The sequence below is a fragment of the Psammomys obesus genome, unplaced genomic scaffold, assembly GCF_907164565.1.
Source record: "Psammomys obesus unplaced genomic scaffold, mPsaObe1.curated_primary_1811, whole genome shotgun sequence".
In the NCBI taxonomy this organism is placed as follows: Eukaryota; Metazoa; Chordata; class Mammalia; order Rodentia; family Muridae; genus Psammomys; species Psammomys obesus.
The window spans coordinates 22,223,793-22,239,687 of record NW_026596064.1 but is presented as its reverse complement, the minus strand read 5'-3'; the positions used below and the strand labels follow the sequence as shown (position 1 = coordinate 22,239,687).

The following is a 15,895-nucleotide window of genomic DNA, read 5'->3' as shown; positions in this document are numbered from 1 at the left end:
CGCCGGGGGCGGGGCACCCGGAAGCGCGCGCCGACCCGCGGAGCGGCGGCCGGGGGCGACCGGGCTGGCGCGGCGGGCGCGCTCACCGGCGGTGCTCACAGGTGGGCGACTCCGCCCGGCACGCCCGAGCCCGCGCTGCGGGGTCCGAGACGCAGCCGCGCCCAGAGGAGCCGGTCCTCCTCCCCGGTCCCCGCCTCCGTCGGAGGGCAGGTAACTTCCCCGCCAAGGTCATTCTCCAGGCCCGCCCACGCCCGCGGAGCGCCGGGCTCGGGGTAGGCTGGACGGCGCCCTGCGGGCTGGGGGGGGGGTGGCTCCTGGCATCCCCGGGCGGGTAGGGTGGTTGCAGCGTCCGGGGCGTCGCTGCCTGCACCTGCCAGGGCGAGTTTCCACGGCGCGCAGCCTTGGGGTGGGGACTGCCCGGCCCTTCCCCAAGCCGGCACCGGCAGGTGAACTGGGCCGCCCTAGCTCTGCTGTCCCGGGCCGCGTGGTCGGCTGTCGCCATGGGAACGCCTGGTACCCAGATGTTGATTGCCTGGCTGGGAAGGGGAGGTGCGGATGCTCGGAGCCACAGGAGTCAAGGAGCCCCCCTGTCAGGCCATGTGGAGCCAGAAAAAGCCTGCTGACAACAGGACCCTTCCCCCCTTTCTTTTAATTTTTTATTTTTTATTTTTTATTTTTTTATTGCTCAGGCGTTGGCGTTAATCAGAAGCGAGGATGTGTTTACAGGATGTGAGTTGAGTTCTTGCCGCCTTTACCTTCTGAGAGCTTCTTATGCCTTATGGTGACAGGCGCACATCTTTACACTAAAGGGCAGTATGAAGCCAGTAAAAAAAAAGAAAACCGAAGAACCCGAATTGGAGCCCCTTTGCTGTTGCGAGTACATAGATCGAAATGGGGAAAAGAACCATGTGGCTGCTTGTTTGTGTGATTGTCAGGACCTCGATGAAGGCTGTGACAGGTATGGCTACAGATGCTGACCCCGCTGGTTCTACAAGACGTACCATATATTCTTTCAGAATGCTAGAATTTGCTCTTGCTATCCCAGAGGATCTAAAAATAGAGAATTGTTTTTGATGTCAGGTGTGAGGATTTTATGAAAATGAGATAGGTAGCAGCCCACAGCCATTATGTTCGTGAGGACTTGAACAGCTTTTGTTTTAAAAGATGGTGATAGAGAGAACATGCAGGAAAAGGGAGAGTAGGCGAATTAAATGGATTGAACACAAGTCTGGCCAAACTGCAAGTTTAAATGAACATTCCAGAAAGTTCTTATATTCTCAGTGATCATAGCAGAGTCCACTTAAGGGCTCGTTTTCATCTGGTCACATGGAGCTTTGGAGGCTGAAAGATGGTTCTTCTGCTCTTGGTTAACCCTATGTTTCTGGGGAGAGGCCGCACACCTCCACAGAGAGGGGCTGTTTCTGTGTGAGCAACAAGACTGCCCCAATTCTAATACTGTCTTATCTTTGGCCTTTGCTCTCACCACTATCTCTGTGAACAAAACTGCCAAAAGTTCTTAGCCTCAGTGGAAAACATTTTGTATCAAGCAGCAGTAAGTTGGCTTTAGCCATTTTTCTAAATATATATATTTTCAAATGTCTACTTATGGAAAGCATAATGTGAGAGGAAGACAAGATGTTGGAGACAAGCTCTTCCCAGAAACTGTCCCTTCTGGTTACAAAGTCACTGTAACTGTAGATTGTTCATCCAGCCCAGAAAAAGCTTTGCATGGGGACCACTGCAGTTTCCTGTCAGGCTCGACTCTTAAAGCCCTTAACCTCTTTGTAATTGTTCCTTGTCTTTTTCTACAGTCTTTTTTTTTTTTTTCCAAATAGGTAGCTTTAAATATAGCTTCTTTGGACTTAGTCTAAAATCCATACTGAGAAAATGGAGCACTTCGCCCTAATGAGTGGAGAAAGGATGCTGTTTCCATAATGGCTGTCACTCAGGACTGTGGCTTTTCCATTAACTCTGCTCACTCTTCCCCTCTCCCAACCCTTGAGGCTTGGGGTGCCCCATGAGTTCTCTCCTCTACCTCTACCTTTTTTCCTGGAGACAGGCTTCCCTGTTTCCACTGCCCCTGCTGCTCTGTGACTCTAGGTGATCATCCTCCACTCACTTTAAGGTTTGACCCACCCCAAAAAACCCCCCCCAAAAAAAAAAAAAAAAAAAACCCAAACCAAACCAAAACAAAACAAAAAACAAACCAAAACAACAACAACAACAACAAAAAACTGTCTGCACTACCTTTTCTTTCCTGTCTGTCTTAGTTCTTGTAGGCTGCTGCAACAAAATCCTCCAGAATGGGTAAATTACAAGTGATAGAAGTGGACTTCCTGTGGTTTTGGAGGCGGAGAAATCCAGGCAGAGTGCTGGCAGATTTAGGATCTAATGTGAACCCTCTTCCTCATGGAGAGCATCTTCTTGCTACATCCCCACGTGGCAGAAGGGCCGAATGCCCTGCCTTCCGTGGTCTTCTTTTATGTGGATGGTACCCTGTTAACCTCACACTTCCTAAAAGCCCTACCTCGGAGTAAGATTGCATTGACAGTTAGGTTTGCACTACATAAACTTTGGCCACAAATATTTTGGCCTTATGAATGTACCTCTGGCCCCTCCAAGTAACGCACGTACATACATGTCGGCAAAACACTCACATGCATAAAGTAATAAAAACTAGGGAAGAAATAAACAACAGACTGTGTACTTGTAAAAGGACATCCCCATGGCAGAAATGAGAAATGGGAAAGAAAAAAGTAACGACAGGTCTCATCCCCATGGGGCAAGTGACTATTCTGATTTAAGCCTTAAAGACACCTTTTGATATCCTACCTTCCGGACATGCTGAGCTAGAAGTTGGGCTTCTGAGGGTGTGGCTCACGCTGCAGCTTTCATGGGTCAGAAGTCGTGTGCTCCCTGGGCCATTATTTGGGGTCTTGGCCGTTCCTCCCCCACGGTTTTACTAGGCACTGCCTCATGAGGGTCTCTGCAGTGATCCCATACCTGTGTATGGGCACACGACAGTGCCCTAGTGAGGGCTCTGTGGCCTCAGCCTTGGTGTTCTCCGGGACATTCGTTGACATCTACATGGATACAGCAGAGTCCCCACAGCGCTTGTATTCTGTATTCTGTGGGAACGTATGACGCCACCCAAGCTGTCTACTGATGCCCTTGGGAGTAGAGATCCCTGCAGCCTACATTGTAGCTGGCTTTACAGGAACCACACCCAGGGTTTCTGTGAGACGCTGCACCCGTATAGGGAACAGGACTTGCTGTGGTTCTCGGCAGTGAGCCCTGAGGTTTCATGGGTATTCTGAGCCATTTTTTTCATGGAATTATGCTGCCATTAAGGTCCAAACATTCTAGGCTTAGGATGGGAGCACAACCCCAGGTTCAATGGCTTTAGGGTCATCTTCCCATTGTCTTGATGTGTACCGTATTGATCTCATGATGGTCTCTCACATGCAGGCTGTCATGGTTGTTTCTGTGTAGACGGGCTAAGAAGGCCAGTAACTTCCAGATTGTCAAGTTATGTTCCCCCTTTGATATGTATTTTGTCTTTAAAGCCACTGTATGTGTGTTATGTATGTGTATGTGCACGTGCATGCTCCCAGTGGACAGTGGCTGGCATCAGATGTCTTTCTGAATTGTTTTTCTGTTTTACGCTCTGAAATAGTACCTCTCACTGAACCTACAGATCCTCAGTTGGCCAGACTGGCTGACAAGCAAGCTCCAGGAGTTGTTTTGTCCTCCCCCCCCCCGCAACTCCAGCAGCCTCCCTTTCTAGCACTAGGATTGCGAGCTCATTCTCCCAGGCCACTCTATTTTTATTATGTATGTGCCTGTGTATATATGCGTGTTCCATGGTTTCACATGGAGGCCAGAGGAAAACCTGCCAAAGTTGGTTCTCTCCTATCCTGTGGACCCTGAGGATTGAATTCAGGCCATCAGCATGGTGGCAAGCATCTTTATCTACCGAGTCCTTTTGCTAGCCCCATGTCCAGATTTACACATGGGTGCTGGGGATCCAAACTCAGTGTTCTTGCTGTCACAACAAGGACTTGGCTAACTGAGCCATCGTTCTAGCCCCTAAAGTTGTCATCATCACCATCATCATTTTTCTTGTTTGTATGTGTATTTGTGTGTAGGACAGAGGTGTGTCAGATGACTTACATAAGAGATCCCTACCTTAATTTTCAAGTCAGGGTTTCTGCACTGACTCTGGAGCTCACTGACTGGGTTGGCTGGCTGGCCAGTGAGCTCTGGGGATCCAGTGCCCCCTCTGTAGTTCTGGGGTTACAAAGGCGTGTCCCTGCACCTGCCTTTTTACGTGACTGGTAGGAACTCAATCCTCAAGTCCTCAAGTTATACAGCGAGCACTTTGCCCACCAAGCCATCTTCCCAGCCCCTTCATTTCTTTACTTTCATTTGAGCTTAGAGTTCGAGAGAAGCTGAGAAGCACCTGAACACTTTGATTAGAGATTTCTTCTATCATTATTCAGTCCCCTTGATCTTCAGGCCTACCTTCTAAAAAAACACTGGGACATGAACACAGTTCAACCACCTGTCTCATAATTGGTGTTTTCTTGCTGCATCTGCATGTGGTGAAAAAAATCAGTAGGCTCCTTTGGCCTCTTCTATAAAGGTTCTAATCCTATTTGTGAGGACTCTTCCGTCGTATGTGATCAGATCACCTCTTACAAGACCAGCCTTCTGAAGGTCTCACTGTATTGTTCACTCTGGCCATGAATTCCTCGGCTCAGTAATCCTCTTGCCTCAGGCACTCATGAACTGTGAATGAAGGTATGTGCCACCATGTCCAGCAGCCTCATCTCTTAATACTCATGTGTTGAGGATCTGGTTTTAAAATTGGAACACTCAAATAGCAGCATGCCTAACCGTGCAAAGTCAGCAGACTGTTCTGTTCAGTCACTGGACTTACTTTAGTTTGTTCTTCATTCTTGCTTATGCAGACTCCTGTCTAGGACAGCCTAGTTCATTCCCAGGGCCCAGGACAGGCTTTGAATTGCATCCATTTCTCTATGCTGAAACAGCCCCTTCTTTCTTTGCTAGCTGACCATCAAGGTTAAGTACAGACCACACCTTCTCACTAAGCCCATTTGCTGTCTGTCTCCTGAGCTTAAGAGTTCCTTAGAATACCCTTGCCACTTACTTAATACCTTTTGAATTCTCACTGTCAATATTTTAAAAAATTCGTTTGAGTGTACACTACTCAGGTCTAGACATTTGTAAGGAATATGTGTTTATACCTGTGTATTCAAGAAAGAATGCTGATAGTTAACATTTATAAACATCTTCTTATTTTAAAAAAATGATACCTGAATCTAAAAAGCTTGTGTTTAGGACTGAGGGAATGAGATGTTGCTTGTGGTGTCTTCTCGTTTGTGGTGCTGTTTGACACCCAGGGTCCTGTAGTTTTTAACTCACCAAATCCATGTGAAGCACACTCTTCTGTTCTCTCTCAATAGATGGCTCAGCTGTGAGTCAGTGCGCCCAGAGACTTGCGAGAGACTCACAGACACCATTTCTGATCGCCTCCGAATCCCTTGGCTCAGAGGAGCCAGAAAAGTTAATATTAGCATCGTCCCTCCACTCGTGCTTTTGCCAGTTTTCCTTCACGTGGCTTCCTGGCACTTCCTGCTGGGGGCGGCGGTTCTGACCTCCCTCCCCATGCTGGCGCTTTGGTACTACTACCTCACGCACAGAAGGAAAGAGCAGACGCTCTTCTTCCTGAGCCTTGGACTGTTCTCCCTGGGCTACATGTACTTCGTGTTCCTGCGGGAAGTGGTCCCCAAAGGGCACGTGGGGCCCACCCAGCTGGCTCTTCTCACCGGCGGTTTAGTTCTGATACTCTTAGCCTTGTACCGAGCCAAGAAGAATCCAGGCTACCTCATCAACCCAGCACGCAATGACAAATCCCCAAGCAACAGCCCAATCGAATGCCCAATTCAGAAAGGGCAGGAAAAGACCAAAGGATTCTCTGCGACAGATGCCTCGGGGAGCCTCAACAACCGCACACCGAAGGATGATAGTAAGGGCTCCTCCAGGGTGGGCCTCGACAGCCCTGCCAAAGTCAAGGAAGACTGGTGTGCCAAGTGCCAGCTGGTACGACCCGCCCGGGCATGGCATTGCCGGATATGTGGTATCTGTGTAAGGAGAATGGATCATCATTGTGTCTGGTATGTTGGAAAAATCTGGAAGGTCAGAATTCATGTCCTACCCATATTTGATCTTCCTTTGTGCTGCCCTAAAACATCTCTTTCCCAGTTTTACACCTTGTAGATATTTGTAGGCTGTGAGGATGTTCCCACTTAGTCATCAGGTTTTTGAGGCTCACAGATTTAGTGCCTTCAGTCATTTCCTGAAGATTAGCAGAAACATGTAAGGAGTTGGTTTTTTTTCCTTCCAATTTTCCTCTGATTGATTTAACAAAAAATATTAGGAACTGTGGAGACGACTTGGTTGATAAAATGTTTGCTGTGCAAGCAAGAGGACCTCCATTCTCCCCTCAACACGGCCATCCCATCTAGCTGAATTAGCAATTTGCTGGTTCAGTGAGGACCCTGAATAGAAAATAAGGCGGGGAATGATCGACGAGGACATACACCAACAGCAACTTCTGTTTCCACATCGCATGCTCACCTATATACACACAACACTCACACATACACACGCATGCACACACACAATCAGTACAGGTCTTTTTCTCTGTTACTCTTGGACGGAGAATTCTGAGGATATATTGCTTTATAACCTTAATCACTTTATGCATCAAGGGACTTCCACTCACTGTTGTGGAGTCCAGGACCTATCAGATATCCCGGTATTGGTTATCTGCCAGGAGACTGGCTTTGTTTCGTATCTTCTGGCTGGCTAGTGACAAAATCACGTAAGGCCCATAATATGAAGTGCAGCATATTAAACTCCACCAAGTATCGCTGAGCTGGGGGTAGTGTTAGCACTCAGCTTTGAATGCTGTAGGCAGCAGGTTTGCAATTTTATTGCTCTCAGGGTGGTTCTGGCTGATGGAGTACACTTTAGGTCTGAACAAAAGAGGAAGAGAGTGAGAATGTAGGAAATGCCTGGAGGGTATTCAAATATCCCTAAAGTGCATGGCCCTAGGATGGGGACAGCCCTAGGGACTTATCTTTAGGTATAAGGTAGTTTTTATTTTTATTTTTTTATGACATGCACTTGTCTTTGTAATTTATCCCCATTGTGTTCAGGAGGGTGTCCTGTTATTTCCAAATGCCCATTTTCAGAGTCTGACAGTTTGTCCCACAGGAAACAGGCCACCGAGCATTCTAGGATGCATGTGCAGAAGAGGTGGCCTGTGTGCCTTGCCCTCACAGAGGCCATGACACAGGACCATTGTTTCCCTGACCCACTTCATAATATCTTGTTTTCTATAGTATTAACTGTTTTAGATCTTTTCATTGATCTCTTATATACTAAACACATTTTCAAATTTTGGGAAAGTATTTCTGACTGAACTTTTTAAAGTTTTCATAACTGCTTAATTTCAGCTTTCCTCATACCTGGATAATAGACATCACTTATTAATATTTAGGAACAGGGGCTGCGGGTGTAGCCCAGTGGTAGTGTTTGCCTTACATGTACGATTAACCAGGCTCAATCGTCAGCATGCATAAAAACCCCACAATGCATATGCATTATATGTTTATATGTGCACGGGCTGTATGTATAGGTAGATAGATCTGTTAGCTGGGTTCTGCTTTTGTGCTAGTCCTGGCTTCAGACAACATGATAATGGTTCTGCTTGTTTCCCTAAAACTGAATACTAAAATGACTGTTTCATAACCGAAGTTCCTACTGCCCGTAACTTAAAGGCTTTCTTGTATATCGTGAGTCACACGAGACATTTTCAAATGTGTCTGTTTCCCCGCCCCTTCTGCTGTTTTGAGGATAAATAGCTGCGTTGGAGAATCAAACCATCAAGCATTTATACTTGCCCTTTTGGTCTTCCTGCTCACTTCGGTGTACGGGATATCGCTGACCTTGAACACCATTTGTAGGGACAGAAGCCTCTTCACAGCCCTCTTCTACTGTCCCGGAGTTTATGCTCATTACAGGTAGGTAGCAATGCCATCTGTCCAAGAGGGTCAACCAGGAAGTAATAGATGTTGCCAGACAGGTGGTTATTTGCTCCTGTGTTAGCAGTTCTCAGTCAAAGCATAGGATAGGCTTTGGGGATGGTGGGCATCCCCAAAATTGCTGATAAAACATTGCAGTGGTTCTAGGAGTATTTCTCGGGTAATGTCAGCAGCATCATTGATGGTACACGCCTTTAATCCTAGCACTTGGGGTACAGGGGTAGGTGGATCTCTCTGAGTTCAAGGCCAGCCTGTTGTACAGATCAAATTCCAAGACATCAAGGACTACATACAGAGACCCTGTCTCAAAAAACAAACAAGCAGGCCTTGGCTTTGTCAGGGACTCCACCACGCAGCCCAGAGGGTTCTTTGTGCCTGAGGTCGCAGCATAGTTTTTCTTTTTCTTTTTGAGAAGTGTTTCTATCTTTGTAACCTTTCTTTTCTCTCTAACCTCTCAAGGTTTGCTCTAATTTTTTTTTTTTTTAATTCACCACTCCTGATTACTGTGTTATCTAGGTCAAAATTCCGGAGGTCTCATTAGGTGAGAACCCATTTATAAGCTGTACAAATCTCCACGCAGTGGTCTTAGTGGGATTCTTCTGTGTTGATCTTGCCACTCCCAACCACACACACCAGGGTGCTCTTGCTGCTGCTACCCCCACACAGGGAGGGTGTTCACGCCACTCCCATCCCTACAGGCCAGGGGTGTTCCTGCTGGTCCTACCCCCTTACACACCAAGAGTGCGCTTGCCGCTCCTGCCCCCGTGCACCAAGGGTACTGTTTTTACTCCTGGCCCTGCCCACCAGCGGAGCATCCTGCCTGTACTTTGTGTTCCTTCCCTTAGTGTGCTCCCTGGCCTCTGGTTCGTTTCTCCTCTTTCTTCTCATTCCTTGTTCTCAGAGCCTCTGCGTTTGCTATCAAGGGTCCCTGTGTGGTGTTAGTTCTTCTTAGTCTGTGGCAGAGCTCGCCACCCTGCATCTGGGCATCACAGATACTTTAGATTTAGGATTATTAGCCTTCTTGTGGCGACCTGTAGACATTCACTGTAAAATTCTTGGCCAACATGAAGCTGAAAAAATGTTGTAATGCAAAATGCCCTGTGTGCTTGGGTGGGTTGACTCGACTAGTCCTTCTGTTATTTCTCACCTCACTCCATGCAGTGCTTCCTGTCGCCTCCGCTTTATGGTGAAGTTCTGGATTGTCATCTGCGAGGTCCTGTTTACCTTTACAGATGAAGAGTCTCTGTGTGTTTCTTTCCAGCTAATTCTTCACTTGTGTGTATGTGTGTGTATGTGTGTGTGTGTGTGTGTCTGAATGAGCATAGCCTGATCTTTGATTATTCTAACAGGCAGCCGCTCCCCACAGTTTATAAATGAGCCTGAAAGATGTATTCCTGCCCTGTGTGGTTTGAAATGTTAGGTTCCTATAGATTTTTTCTTTAATTTTAATTTAATTACATGGATTGAATGTATGCCAAGTATGTGTGGCCACTCACAGAGGCCGGAAGGGAGCATCTTATCCCGGGAGCTGGAGCTGCAGGTGGTTATGTGCTAACTCAGTATGGTGCTGGGAACTGCCCTTGGGTCTCCTGGAAGACCTATTGAACTGTTGCTCTAGCCTGGCTCCTTCATGCATAAAGGGCTGTTGATGTTGAGAGTTGTCCTCTGAGTGCTAGGCAGCACTAGATAGCCCTGTTTCTCGATTTCCATCTCCAGCTTCCTAGAGGACACCAACAATGCTTTCTCGGACTCTGCTTCCTCCTGAGTTAGATGCAACCTAGGACTTGCTCCTTCATTCAACAGACACGTGCTGAATACCCTGATGTCTGTGAAGTGTAAGAGAAGATCCTGCTAAGTAACATGCTAGAAAAATATGTACCAGCAGTCCAAAGGAGAATTAAAAAGTCTAATTGGGCCTTGTCATTCTGAGGAAGCTGAGATCTTTTAGTTGGGGTCTGGAGAGGATTCTCAAGTTCTTACTATCGAGTACAAAAATGTTCAGAAAGGCCCCTTTCTCCGCAGCTCGGCTCTGTCCTTCACCTGTGTGTGGTACTCTGTGATCATCACAGCGGGCATGGCCTACATCTTCCTCATCCAGCTAATAAACATCAGCTACAACGTGACGGAGAGGGAAGTGCAGCAGGCCCTTCGCCAGAAGACCGGGCGCCGGCTCCTCTGTGGGCTCATCGTGGACACAGGCCAGTACAACAGGGGCTTCCTGCGCAACTGGCTCCAGTTCTCCACCCTGGGCACACACACTGTCCACAGCCTGGCTGAGGACATTGTCTGAAGTGCCTTCCGAGCAGCTCTGAGGGCCGCTCCTCTGCCAGCATATCACACGGCCATGCAGGACTCATCTTCATTGCCCGCTTCTCAGAGGTTCCGTAGGGCTATGCTCAGGTTTGGAGAGAGGACTGAAGAAAGGGTCATTTTCCTTCTGCTTTCTTAAGGGATTTTTAATAATGAAGCAGTTAGAGCAGAGCCATTTCTTTAGTGTCGCCTTGTTGACTCAGAAACTGGAAGCTGCAAAGAGGGTGTGGATTACTCACCACACCCAGAAGGCGTTTCCGCCCATTTATTTGTATGAGGAAGTTAGTTAGAACCAGGATAGTTCCTAGTCCTTTCAGTTCTTAACAGCCATATGACCCCTCGGTAGAGTCACTTTTCCCAAGTCTCAGGTTCTTCTGTGTGGGGGCTTCTGCCCGGCTACCTCTGGAGCAGCCACGAGGACGACCTGAGGAGGGGTGTAGAAAGCACTCCTGTCCAACTCAAGCCCTCAGGGGTATCAGTATTATTAGGAAATCCCTATGGCTGAAGTAAACTGCTTGTAGATCAAAATGTTGAAGCCAATACTATTAAGACAATCAGTCTGTACAGTCGTGGAAATTCTTTTTAAGTGTTAGAGCTTGTTCTCACAGGTTGGAGAGGACAAGAGTTGAACAATGCTGGCCAGCTCGTCTTGAGAAGGACAGCTGAGGAAAATGACAACTGCTATCTGTGCAGTGTGTAGTGGGCCGAAATTTAGGTGACAAATGTGTATGTGTTAATGTATCACTTTAGATTTATATAATTCTAACAATATTCCCCCTCCTTCCACGCTCTACCTGGCGAGGCACTGGCATATTGATGACAGTGGCTGGAAGGAGAGGAGGCTGCCCTGTGAGAACATTTTCCCTTTTTCCTGGCTGATTAATACCAAGGGCTTGGTTTTTTTTTTTTTTTATTGTTTGTGTATGTCTAGTGCTGTAGGTTTACAGCACTAAATGGGACCATGAGTCTGGCACGAACTCTGCAGGGTGACAGCTTCCCCATCCACATTGCTGCTCATTCACCCTCCCTACACAGCAGTATCTCACTAGGAGAGAAAAACAGGGTAACATACTTTCCAACACTGAACAGAATGCTGCTTTCTAGCTCTTCCCAGGAGCTAAATTGTTCCTTTTTGTGTCTCAGAACTGAAGCTTAGGGAAGAGTGTAGCTTTCTGTAGAATGGGCCATCTTTCTGCCGCCGAGATGGCGATTCCTATGAGGAAAACTCCCTCCGGAAGTCTTTAGCTTTTACACACGCACTGTTTCTTGGATCCCAAAGATCAAAGATACTTTGTGAGGCCTTACATTTACCTTGGCCTTGTAGCTTCACAGAGGGGAAAGAGTGTGTCGTGTTTGCTGCTGGTGTCTGCCGCTCTGTGCCTGCATGTACTCACTGAGAGGAAATGCCCCTGCTGCTTGCAGTTGTCCTGCTCTTCATGACAGGCGCCACCCTTAGACGTGCTGTTAACCAGGGCTCCACCAAAGACAGGTGCCATGTTTATCCAGCTCTGTCCTTGCTTCCCCAGAGATCTATTGTTTAATGAATAATAGACTCCATATTCTACTGGGGTAAGCCAGAGAGCGAGCCTGGGGATGCTCGCTGGCTGCAGTTTCTATGGTGATGCCTGTCTCTGGCCCAGGCTCGAGCATTCATTTGGAATGAAAGTTGGCTGGATACAACTAATTTCTCTCTGTGTGGGTTTTAGGTAAAGGAGATGGTAGTAATGTCAAAGACAGCATATGTGGGCAGAAATTAGTAGTTTTTATGTCTCTTGAATGCAAGGTATGTAGCCATCTCTGAACAGCTGTGCGAGTTTACAGAAAGTCTATAGTCAGCGCTTGCACCTGACACATCTTCAGCAGCAATGCATTTGTGATGTGAAGGTGAACACTGCACCAAGACGCGTCACTGGGAGAATGAGGAAACCACCGTCTTTCTCAGAGCTCACTACTTAAGGGGCATGTGGTTGAGGACACTCAGTTCCCCGCACATGCATGGGGACTCCCTGTTGGCTTTGTGGTTCACTGGAATTAAGCAGCCTAAGTTTCCTTTCTTTTTAGATTTTATTTTTATTTATGTGTGTCTGTGTGAATGGTGTGTGTGTGTTGTGTGTAGTGTGTATATATGAATTGGTGTGTGAATGGTATGTGTATATGAATGGTGTGTGTTGTGTGTGTGTCTGGGTGGATGATGTGTGTGTGTGTGTGTATGTGAATGCTGTATATGTGTCTGTGAATGGTGTGTGTGTGTGTCCATGTCCAGAAGAGCTCACCTGGGGTTACAGGCAGCCATGAGCCAGCTGACATGGGGACTGAGAACTGATCTCAGGTCCTAGAAGAGCAGCTGTGCTAATTGCAGAGTCATCTCTTCAGCCCCACAGCTGAAGTATATGGAGAATTTTGGTGGTTTGCAGAAGGAAGCTCAAAACTGTAAGAAGATCCTTGCTTTGTGGATCTTTCAAGCCTTCTCATTCACCCTTCCTTACACACAAGTATCTCACTAGGAGTGAAAAACAGGGTACATGCACTTTCCAACACTGTACAGAATACTGCTTTCTAGCTCTTCCCCGGATCTAAATTGTTCATTTGTGTCTCAGAACTGAAGCTTAGGGAAGATTGTAGATTTCTGCAGAATGGACCATCTTTCTGCCACTGAGATGGGAGATTCATATGAGGAAAACTCCTTAAAGTGTTTGCTTTTTACACATGTACTGTTTCTGGGATCCCAAAGATCAAAGATAATTTTTGAGACCTTAAATTCGCCTTGCCTTGCTGCTTCACAGAAGGGAAATAGGAAACGTGCACTCAGTTTTGGAAGTGTGTTTCTAGGCGGCAGCAATCCAGGGCTGTCCACAGCAGCCTCCTGTAGGCCCTAGGATATCTCTAGCATATATTCCTAGACTTTTGAGCCTTCTTAGGAACTTGATTGTGGGATTTTATTATAGGCCTTGGTATCCTCCAGACAATAAGAGATTTAACTGGAGTCTTTAACAGGGCAAGGTCTTTGCAAGTGGGCTGTCCCAAACATCCATAGGTAAGCCAGCAGCCCCTTGACTGTGGGAGCAAGTGCTCCCACATGGATTCCAGATAAGCAAGTCCTCTTTCGCTGTCCTCCTTCTGAGCTTCCTGAATCCACCCTGTCCTGGTCCTGACGTTACTACCACACCATTATGTACATTCCCACCAAAGAGGGCCGGTCCTGCTTTTGAAGGAGTCAAGGGAGAAACATTAAGGGTCAAGCCTGGAGGAAAGGAGAAGTCCCTTCACTAGTAGAAGCATTTCTTAGCAACTTGCAAAGTACTGTGTAGGTCACCCTCACTGCCTCATCGGCAGGCTGCTCCGACGCCGCGAAAATGAAGCCTTAAATGTGTTCTGGGGACAGTGCTGTCTGTCTCCTCAGCCACAAAGTTGCTAGGATATTGCAAATCTCTGCTCTGCAAGTGGCGTTTTCCTTTGGTGAATGCGCTGTCATCCACTGTACCATCTGCCTAGAAGGAAGACTGCTGTAAACTTTCTCTTATGCAATAGTCCTTGGTACTTCTAACATTTTTAACAAGAGAAAACTTTGTATACTAGAACCTTCCACTGCCAGAAAAACACAATGCCAGTAAGAGTCTGTGTAATACCGATATCTGCCTGACAGACTTCCTTTGGGTAGGACATCAGCTTTTTATCATAGAGCTCAACTGACAGAAGCAAAAAGCTGTAGATTCACAGCTTTGACCATAGAGCTTCAAAGTAATGCTTTGTATACTCACGCATCTCTTTAAACTAGCGAAGTGGGTTCCTGTGACGTCACTTCCCATTAGCCATATTTTGGTACCCTGCCTCTCGAAAAGGAGTCTTCTCAGACAAGCAGTGCACGTGACTTGAGCTGGAGGTGCCTGCTTGGAGCATGGTTTGCTCAGCAGTTGGCAAGTGGGCAAGAATGAAAACTACGCTAACTACACTGAACACCAAATGAAACTCGGTTTGTTCTTGTGTTTGCTGAGATTCATGTACCCGTTCTGAAGAAGTGGCCAAACGGAGTCCTGATTCCGTGGGCGGCCATCTGCACCTGACCTGGCTTAAGTGTTTCGCTGCAGGAACATCCAGCTGGATGGCAAGCACAGCACATGACTCTCTCCACGTGGTGCTTGGGATTCTTCAGTCCTGGAGCCCTCCTGGTGGCACTTTTCACCTTTAAAAGTTTATTATTTAGAAGGCAAAGCTTTAAAGCCAATTAGTCTGTTCTAATGATACAAATGAAATTTTGAGTTTCTTCAGGCAAAGCTACTGACAAGATGCTATATAAGAGCGGCGAGATCATGCATAATGCCAGGGTCTAGGTGATTAGATGGTTGGCTAGGTCTTTGGGTCCTTTTTTTTTGATCTAATTTCTGGGTCTGATGTTCGACTAAGTGAAACCCAGGAATGAGTTTAATAGTAAGTTCAATGTTTAATATGGATGACCCAACAACATGAAGTGGGATTCCTCAAGCCAAGCTGGAGGCCGAGGGGTGGACACTGCACCCTTTTTGTACCTGTATCTTACCACCTCAGACTCAGACAAGGACTTTCAAATGGAGGTTTTACAAACTACTGCCGTTTGTGTCCCGTGAGACATTGTTTAAAGGAAAATAAAAGTGCTTTCTTCTACGGAAACAGCGATTTGTGGTGTGTCCTGAAAGTGTTTTCCCTGAAGGAAACCCTGTGTTGTAAGTTCTGGGGCCTCCTGACTAGCTGGCCCCCATCCCATGCTGACCCTAAACTCATCTCCGTCTTTTCCTCCCTGGTTTTGTAGGTCAGGTACTGTTTACTCAGGCGCTAGTTAGTGATGTTTCAGGTCATGGCCCATCAAGAGTTTGCCTAGGTGGCCTAGTCAACATAAAAATGTGTCCCAATGAAGCAATTTCTGTATGTTTGGGATGAAGCAAAGATAAAGTTTAAGAGAGAAAACAAATTTTATATGACTGACTTAGGACATGTTAACTTAAGGAATTCACCCTTATCTCTAGGCTTGGCATTAACATTTGTGTGTGGTTTTGATGTTTTTTTGTGTGTGTGTTAATTTCCAATATTTCATAAGTGAGCAATAATTAAGTATAAACTGTAGTTTAAACTGAGTGAGATTAAATATAAATTTAGTCCCATCTTTCTTGTGGCCATTGGTCTTCAAAACACTTGTGTTTTTAGGTGACAGTCATATGATATTAACGAAAAATGTGTGTGTGTGGGGCTGTAGTTTCTTTTGGTTCTGGCATTTTGTTGTCTTCAGCCCCTCACTGCACGTCTTTCATGAGAAAAGGGCCAGAGCCACTTTGCACAGGGTGCAGCCCGGGCAGCTTAAGAGCTGTGCTGGATCAAGCACATGCACTCAGCTGTATTTCACCAATTCAGAAGTTCTGGGCTACCAGGCTCTTTCTCATCTTACTGTGTGCATTCGTGGACTATTTGACTTTGTCACAATA

At 46.7% G+C, this 15,895-nt stretch overlaps 1 protein-coding gene across 2 annotated transcripts; it reads left to right on the top strand.

The window, feature by feature from the left end:
• Nucleotides 1-163: 163 nt before the first annotated feature.
• Nucleotides 164-15,089, top strand: Zdhhc23 (zinc finger DHHC-type palmitoyltransferase 23). Of its 2 annotated transcripts, none has more exons than XM_055625168.1 (5): nucleotides 164-210; nucleotides 690-958; nucleotides 5,490-6,200; nucleotides 8,058-8,114; nucleotides 10,158-15,089. In XM_055625168.1, exons 2-5 carry the CDS (start codon nucleotides 816-818, stop codon nucleotides 10,423-10,425), a joined length of 1,179 nt encoding a protein of 392 aa, XP_055481143.1. In that variant the 5' UTR covers nucleotides 164-210; nucleotides 690-815; the 3' UTR covers nucleotides 10,426-15,089. The 2 variants fall into 2 exon arrangements, with proteins under 2 accessions (XP_055481143.1, XP_055481142.1); XM_055625167.1 differs by having other exon boundaries at nucleotides 7,947-8,114.
• The last annotated feature ends 806 nt before the right edge of the window (nucleotides 15,090-15,895 follow it).

Excerpts from the sequence above, each read along its gene's own strand:
- Zdhhc23 (XM_055625167.1), top strand. The coding sequence starts at position 816 with ATGAAGCCAGTAAAAAAAAAGAAAACCGAAGAACCCGAATTGGAGCCC. Across the intron at positions 959-5,489 it reads CTCGATGAAGGCTGTGACAG|ATGGCTCAGCTGTGAGTCAG; the intron begins GTATGGCTACAG and ends CTCTCTCAATAG. Across the intron at positions 8,115-10,157 it reads GGAGTTTATGCTCATTACAG|CTCGGCTCTGTCCTTCACCT; the intron begins GTAGGTAGCAAT and ends CTTTCTCCGCAG.